This window comes from Elgaria multicarinata, chromosome 3 (genome assembly GCF_023053635.1).
Source record: "Elgaria multicarinata webbii isolate HBS135686 ecotype San Diego chromosome 3, rElgMul1.1.pri, whole genome shotgun sequence".
Lineage (NCBI taxonomy): Eukaryota > Metazoa > Chordata > Lepidosauria > Squamata > Anguidae > Elgaria > Elgaria multicarinata.
Genome location: NC_086173.1, coordinates 154,664,040 through 154,671,696, shown reverse-complemented (window position 1 = coordinate 154,671,696; position 7,657 = coordinate 154,664,040). Strand labels below are relative to the sequence as shown.

The 7,657-nt window shown below is 50.7% G+C and overlaps 1 protein-coding gene across 1 annotated transcript in view; it reads left to right on the top strand.

Annotated features, from left to right (window-relative positions):
• LOC134396103 (complement C4-like) overlaps positions 1–6,933 on the top strand; it is an 88,819-nt gene extending 81,886 nt beyond the window's left edge. Inside the window, exons 37-41 of the mRNA XM_063122459.1 lie at positions 386–475; positions 1,872–1,964; positions 2,740–2,823; positions 4,499–4,631; positions 5,585–6,933. Coding sequence (XP_062978529.1) covers positions 386–475; positions 1,872–1,964; positions 2,740–2,823; positions 4,499–4,631; positions 5,585–5,726 — 542 coding nt within the window. The 3' untranslated portion in view covers positions 5,727–6,933. The remainder of the gene's footprint in view (positions 1–385; positions 476–1,871; positions 1,965–2,739; positions 2,824–4,498; positions 4,632–5,584) is intronic.
• The last annotated feature ends 724 nt before the right edge of the window (positions 6,934–7,657 follow it).

Here is a 7,657-nt window from a genome sequence, read left to right as displayed (position 1 = left end):
GGCAGAGCTGCTGGGTTATTTGTGGGGGAATAAAGAGAGTTTTGTGGGGGACAGGAGTGGAGGAGGGAGTGGGGGGAGGGATAAGGAGAGGAAAGGAGAGAGGGGAGAAAGAAAAGTCCCTCCCCCCCAAAAATTGTCCCGGTTTTGTGGATTCAGAATATGGCAACCCTAAGAGGAGGGGAAGGGGGGGGAGTGCAGTTTCTCGGCTCCCAGCTCAGAACCCTGTGTACAAACTCAGAGCCAGGAAACTGAACAATTCTGTGTCCCCTCCAGACGCTGTCTAGGGGACATAGGATCACTCCCTGAATTCAACAACAGCATCTTTCATACATCATATACACTCACTCACTCACTCACTCAAACTATTCTTCTCTTCCCCTCACAGACCAGCGCTGCAACATCTTCTACGGCGCCCCCGATAAGCCTCAGTATGTGTCCGCGTTGTGCTCGGATGATGTTTGTCAGTGCGCTGAAGGTAAGGTTGCCTGGGCCGGCTTTAGGTTTCTGTAGGGCGACCCTATGGAAAGGAGGACGGGGCTCCTGTATCTTTAACAGTTGCATAGAAAAGGGGGATTTCAGCAGGTGTCATTGGTATGCATGCCGCACCTGGTGAAATCCCCTCTTCATCACAACAGTTAAAGCTGCAGGAGCCCTGCCCTCTTTGGTATCTGGTCACTGCAGCTTTAACTGTTGTGATGAAGAGGGGATTTCACCAGGTGCTGCATGCATACCAATGATACCTGCTGAAATTCCCTTTTCTGTGCAAGTATTAAAGATACAGGAGCCCTGTCCTCCTTTCCATAGGGTTGCCCTAGTTTCTGAGCGACCCGGATCAAGTGTGGGGGATGCCCAGGGCCCCACCCACAGAATGACCATGCCACTTGGGGAGTCCCATATCACATGCCAGGAGGGTGAATTAAGGTTCGCTAAAGCAGTGCATCTGGCACACTCATGCTCACTTTGTTCTGCTAGCAGGCCCCAGAGAAGGCTGCATGCATTGGTTTGCTGCTAGGAGTTGTCTCTTACTTCTGACCTCCCACATTCTAGGAGAGCAACTATGGAAGGTGCATTGGAGATGATGCTGGGCCCGTGCAGCATCTATAGCCTGGGTGGAAAATTCAGCCTGAGGGCCGAATTCCATTTCAGAGATGCCCCATTCCAGGGGTGGGCGGGACCGAGGGGAAAGGGCCAAAAATGCCAGCCTGTTTTAGCTTAAAGTTCTTACTGCTAGCAACGAGGCCTTAGGAGAGGCATTTTAGAGTGTGGAAAATACTGCACAAAAGCTGAGCAGGTCACCAAATAATGGGTGATCATGGGAAAGGAGGTGGGGCTAGGGGAAGTGGGCGTGGCCAGGGGAAGGGGCGTGGCCATTTGGGGAGTTCTGGCGGACTGGATTTGGCCCCTGACTCTGAAGGTCTGCAGCTCGGATCTGTGGGGTGTCGCAGCACCTGGCGAACATTGCAATGACAGCACTAGCCGTGCTCCTGATGTGGTATAGTCCTCCAACAAATGTGACTGTACTGTATGAGAATTCACAAGGAAGGGATGGTTCCTTAAGGGCCCATCCCCAAATTCACAGCCCTGGTGGTGAGGTTATGGGCACTGTCCAATAGGTGCTCATGCTGTGAGCACAACTGCCCACTACAATACCCATGACAGTTGCACTTGCTGGGCAGTACTGAGGAAAACCACCGTGTCTGGGAAGACACTTTGAGAATCCAGGAGCCTCGGGTCTCTGCACACTCTCCCAGTTCAGACCACCCAGACCACCCTGTGTCCTTCCTAGAGGAGCCAATTGCATCTCACAGCCATCTGGAAACCACCCCAGGAAACCCAGGATATCTGACCAGTGTCTTCCCTCCACTGCACAGGTGCTTGCCCACGTCTGAAGCGTACCTTTGAGGACAGTCTTACAGAAGATGCTCGCAGGGATTTTGCATGTTACAGTCCCATTGTAAATTATGGTAAGAGGGTTTGATCCTCGGAATGGAGGCCCCACTCTTTCCAGCCTGGCCAATTTTGGCTGCTCCTTCATCTATTTCCTGCTACTGCAACCCACTAAGCCTGTTTATTTTTGCTTATCCATCTCAGTTCAGTTCCTTGGCATCTCTTCCCCTCCTTCATACAGCCTTTTTTTTCCAGCTCTGCAATTGTTGTGCTGATCTAACTTGGAACTTTTCTATGTGAGGCATTTGATGTGCGCTCATCATTCCCTAGTCACTGTTGTTTATGGGCTCCTTAGGCGGCATCATGACCATCCCGTTTCACAACTGTTTGTAAACAGTGCTTTACGCAAGTTGTTGTTTTTTAAGAGCATGGAAATTGCGGTATTATTTCTGATGGTGCAAGAAAGTGATTTCCTCTTGTTTATTTGTGCACTACTGCTGTACCACAGTGCCACCTAGAGGTTATGTAGCAGAAAAGCAGGAAAGAACGCTCCTCATGTAGCGCTTGGATCTCAGTTATGCAAAGAAACTGAAAGTAGATGCAGCCTCTTGTAGAAAAATCTATTAAGTTCAAAGTGAAGTTAAAGTTGCCAAATCTAGCTCAGTTAACAACCTGAGCGACTGAATCTGGGTGAATTCTGTCTGTGCATATTTTATTTCTTCACGAGATGTATGGACTCCTTTTCTGGCAAATAGCACACCGAGGAGTGTGCGTTATAAAATTAATTCCTGTTTTATTGGGTTCTGTCAAGTAATTTCCAAACTTACTGCAATCTTTCTCTTTTACCCACAGCGCTCCGGGTTCGAGTGGAGCGTGAGAGCCAAGAAAGCGCCTTCCGTGTCTATGAAGTTAAGATCCTAGAGCCCCTGCAGTTCAGTAAGTGATAGTTTAGGAGGGGCTGTTAAGCACAAGGTTAGATCCAGTGCTTTCTTGCAGGAACAGAATCACACACACAAAAAAGAGAGAAGGCTAATTCCCAGCAGAACCCTGCAACCTGTGAACCTCAGCCTGATTTCATGCTCTCCTAGGCCTGATTTCAAAAGCACTCAGATCTCTGGCAAGAACAGTCTGTCCCTTCTGTTGATAGTCCACTGGGCAGGGAGGAAGGGGGAGAGAGAGGTGGGGGAGGGGTGCAGGAAGAGAAAGAGAGAGAGAGAGAGAGAGAGAGAAGGGGCTGGCACAGAGAGAAAGAAAAGGGCAGAAGGAGAGAGAGAGAAAAGGGGGTTGCAAAGAGAGAGAGAGAGAAAGGAGGGGGTGGCAGAGGAAGAGAGAGAAAAGGGCATGGCAAAGGGGATGGCAGAGAAAAATAGGGGTGGCAGAGAGAGAAAAGGGGGTGCATGAAGAGAGAGAGAGAAAGGTGTGGCACAGAGAAAAGGGAAGGGCAGAAGTAAAGAGAGAGAAGGGGTGGCAGAAGGAGAGAGAGAAAAGGGCATGGCAGGAGAGAGAAAGAAAAGGGGATTAGAGAGAGGGAAAGGGGGTGGCAGAGAGAGAGAGAGAGAGAAGGGATGGCAGAGAGAGAGGGAGAAAGGGTGGTGCATGAAGAGAGAGAGAAGGGCCATGGCACAGAGAGAAAGGGGAGGGCAGAAGTAAAGAGAGAGAGAAGGGCATGGCAGATGGAGAGAGAGAGAGAAAAGGGGGTGCAGGAAGAGAGAGAAAGGGCGATGGGAGAGAGAGGGAGAATATTTATTTATTTATTATTTATTCATTACATTTTTATACCGCCCAATAGCCGAAGCTCTCTGGGCGGTTCACAAAGGGGATGGCCCCACTTACTGCTGGCTTCTGCTGTACCCACTACCAGCATGTATCCCTTGACAGATGGCTCTGGAGAAAAAGCATCCCTTGACAGAAAAAAATGTTTCCCACCCCCGCAATAGCAGGCCGGGATGGGTCTGGGCAGGCCAAGGGTCAAAATCCTGGTCATTCCAAATAGTCCAAGCTGAAGAAACACACGAGAAGAGATCAAGATCCAGCAAGCCGTCCTAGCTGAGTAGGGCAGGAAAGCAGAAACAGGGCAGTGGGGGGAGGAAGAAGCCAGCCAGCCAGCCGCCTCTTCCTGCTTCCTTCTGCAGGGCTTCAGGATCACACCCGCCCCTGCCCGCTGCGGTGCAAATGGGAACGTTCCTCCCATTGTGAATAGCAGGCGTGTGTGAGAGGCAGGGCTGATTCTGATAGGCAAAGGGTCCATCGCCCCTCCCCAATGCCGTGACCCCAGCCCAGCTCAGCTTCCCCTCCCCTCCCCAAACTATGTGAAAACCATGATGCCTGGGTGCGAATCCTGACTGAGACCACGAGGGCAACAGCTGGGCACCACAATAAAGAGAGGGAACCGAACAGGATGAGTGGGAAAGGACATAAATTCATACAAGGAGCCAAACCCCCAATTTTAAAAACGTTCCCACTTGCTCTTACTCCTGGGAGTAAGATTCGCCATCTAGGGGACCGATTCGCCGCGCTTCTCCTTCGCTTCACCAACGCTCCCCCACCAGCTGCTCCCAGGCCCTTCCCTGGCCCCTCACCGTGGCTTTTTTAATTCTCTCTTCCTCTCTAGCCGCAGACACCGGCATCTCTGCCGACCAGATCCGACGCTTTGTGGTGCGCGCGGCGTGTCGGACACGCATGGCCGCCGGTCGCGAGTATCTGCTGATGGGACGTGACGGGAAGACTCGGGACTCTGAAGACCGGTAGGTGAAAGGCAGGGAGGGAGGGGGAAATCAGGAGTGTAGCGGATAAGGATGTTGGAGGAATCCATCCAGGGAGAGTGCGGGGAAGTTCGCTGGTTTTTCATCATCTCACACACCCCTCCGGACTTTGCTTGGCTTCTCCATGAGCTGGCCCAGCTTGATCTGCATCGAGTCACGCCAGCTTGTGGGATTTGGAGGGGGGCGGGTTTGTAATAAGCAATCTGCAAATGTCAACTGCGCAAATTGTAGTCGTAATTTGTGTTAATTACGCAAATCACAATGGCAATTTGCGCAAATTTCTAGTTACGAAGGGCGGGGGTGGAAATGAAGAAAGTTCCCGGATTTTGGGGTGGGGGGAAAACATGGATCAGCTTGCAAATGCAAGCCAAGCTGGACAGGCACAGAGCATCTTCAAACAGAGCATTTTCAAACAGACCTCCCTAGCGGCGGATTCGTGGAAAGGAATGGGGAGTGGCACCTAGGAATTACGGAGTTAGATTTCAGTGACATGCAAGGATTTCGTGGGAAGGAAGTCATGCCTTCCTTCTCACAAAGGGAAGGGTGGGGTGACAATGACTCTTAGTGGGGTGACAGTGACCCCATAAAGTGACACAATACAAACAAGAACAGCAGGTTCCTGTATCATTAAAGGTTGTATCCAAGAGGGAATTTCAGCCGGTGCAGCTTTTCACTGCCCTGCGTGACAAACTGTGCCTTCCAAAATTCCCTCTTCTACGCAACCGTTAAGGATCAGAAGGTCTCAGGTTTGATCCCTAGCAACTCCAGGTAGACCTAGGAAAAACTCCTGCCTGGAACCCTGGAGAGCCGCTGCTGCCAGTCAGTGTTGACAATACCAGGCTAGGTGGGCCAAGGGTCTGACTCAGTCCAAGGCAGCTTCCTGTGTTGCTTCCTGAGCCGGGCTTGGTCTTCATTCTGATCTTGCCTCCCTGCAGCCCCCAGTACCTGCTGGATATGAACTCCTGGGTGGAGGAGCTTCCGGATCCCCGCCGCTGTCGGGCCACCCAGTACCGCAACACCTGCGCTCAGCTCCAGGCGTTCACCACTTCCTTTGCCCAGAGCGGCTGCCAGGTCTGAGCCGGAGAAGCTGGACCAGCGTCTCCTGTGCTTTCCGCCAGTCTTGATGCACCAGAAGCTTTGCAGCGGAATCAGGGATGCCGAAACCACCACCCCGTCGCTAGATTATTTGTCATGGGTTGTTTTGCGCTTGGAGATTTAAGGACGTAAAAAGATCCTACTTGCATCAGGACTAAAAGTCCCCCTTGTCCAGTGGCCAGCCAGATCCCGAAGGGGAGTTCAGAAGTTGGGCTAACCGGGAGCCACCCTCCCTGTCTGCGGTCCTCAGCATCTGCTACTCAGAGGTAGACCACGTCAGAACCTCGGAGGCTCTCTTTAGCTAGGGGGATGGCTTGAAATTCCCAAGGCCGTTTCAAAGCCCTTTCGCTCACCATCGAAACGGGTTGTTTCCATTCATCCTTTTTTTTTTTTTGACAACATAAAAATAATAAGAATGCCTTGCAAAAACCCAGAGATGCTTTATTAGAAATGTGGACTTCCTGGCGTCCCAGTCTGGCCCTTCAGAGTTTCCCAGGTAGCCACACCGCACCCTCTTCCCCGACCACCACCACCACCCAGCTTTCCCCCAACGGTCAATTGTTTGGTTGTTTCCTGACTTTTGCACATTTTTCTCCCCATTCGAAAAGGTTGAAATGTTTCTTCAAAGGCCCCAGTTACTGGCAGTAAGAGCTTTGAGCTCAAATATGTGGGTATTTTCAGCCCCGCCCCATTTGCCTTTGACCCTGATCGCAACCTGAGCTTCATGGAATTGTAGAATAGTAGAGTTGGAAGGGGCCTATAAGGCCATCAAGTCCAACCCCCTGCTCAATGCAGGAACGCGCCTTGTCTACGTTTACTCTGTGGCCAAAGTCACAAGCAGCTGCCAATAATGTGTCTATCTATATGCTTTCATAAGAACAGGAAAATGCAGGCCCACCACTCCTTTGGACGAAACAGCCCTATTTCTAGGCCCTGTTGCCTGCATTCAGAATGACCATTTCCTGGCCTGCTGCCCAGCATCAGCCTCATTCATCAGTTCAAAACAAAATTCCCGTCTGCGTGAAAAGAGCTCAGAGATACGTTATAGCTGTTGACCAAATGAGGCGCATTGTCCTAATCCTGCTTATTTTTAAAAACGCCCTTGCCTCTAGTACTAATAATTATGCCTTACAACGTATTTGCACTGTTTTTAACTGCTATTTTATTCAATAAAAGGTATTGTGTTCAACTTTTGTTTCACTCACCTGTTAACTGTTAGCATGCAGAGGCAACTTGTAGGCCAAAACATCTGGAAGGCCACAACTCCCATCATCCTCACCCTTGGCTGTGCTGGCTAGGTCTGATGGGAGTTGTAGGCCAAAACTTCTGGAGGGCAATAAGTTACATTAAGCGAATGATCCTGTGCCCTCCAGATAGTATCTCAGGGGACGGAGGATAGGATACCTAGCTCCGAGGTTGGAGACCGGGAACCACACTCCCCTCCCCTGCCCCCTCCCCCTCCCAGCTGGTATGGAGAGAACTGTGCCAGCTACCTCTCCATGCTTGGAAAATGGAACACAGAGATGGGAAAAGGGAGCATTACCGAGGGGCATATCTTCCAAAATTACCCGTCTAGCACAAATGCAGGGCTAGATGGGTGATTTTGCTCTCCTCCCGCTCTGCATTGGATACTCGGCAGTTTCCTAGTTCAGAGTCTGCTGACTTCCTGGACAGGATTGTGCCCTAAGCAGCTGCTCTGACAAACATCAACTAATTACCATTTCATTTAAAGATAAAACTGAAGAGGAAGGTCCCCAAGCACCTCCTGAAGGAAGGGGCAAGGCGTAAATCAAGAGGAAAAGGGGTGTCTCACCTAACATTTAGGGATGGATGAATCTCTTTCCAGTCACATGTGTTCACTCACACATCGTTTCAATTTCCAAATCAATCTGTGAGGTGATTCGGGTATGAAA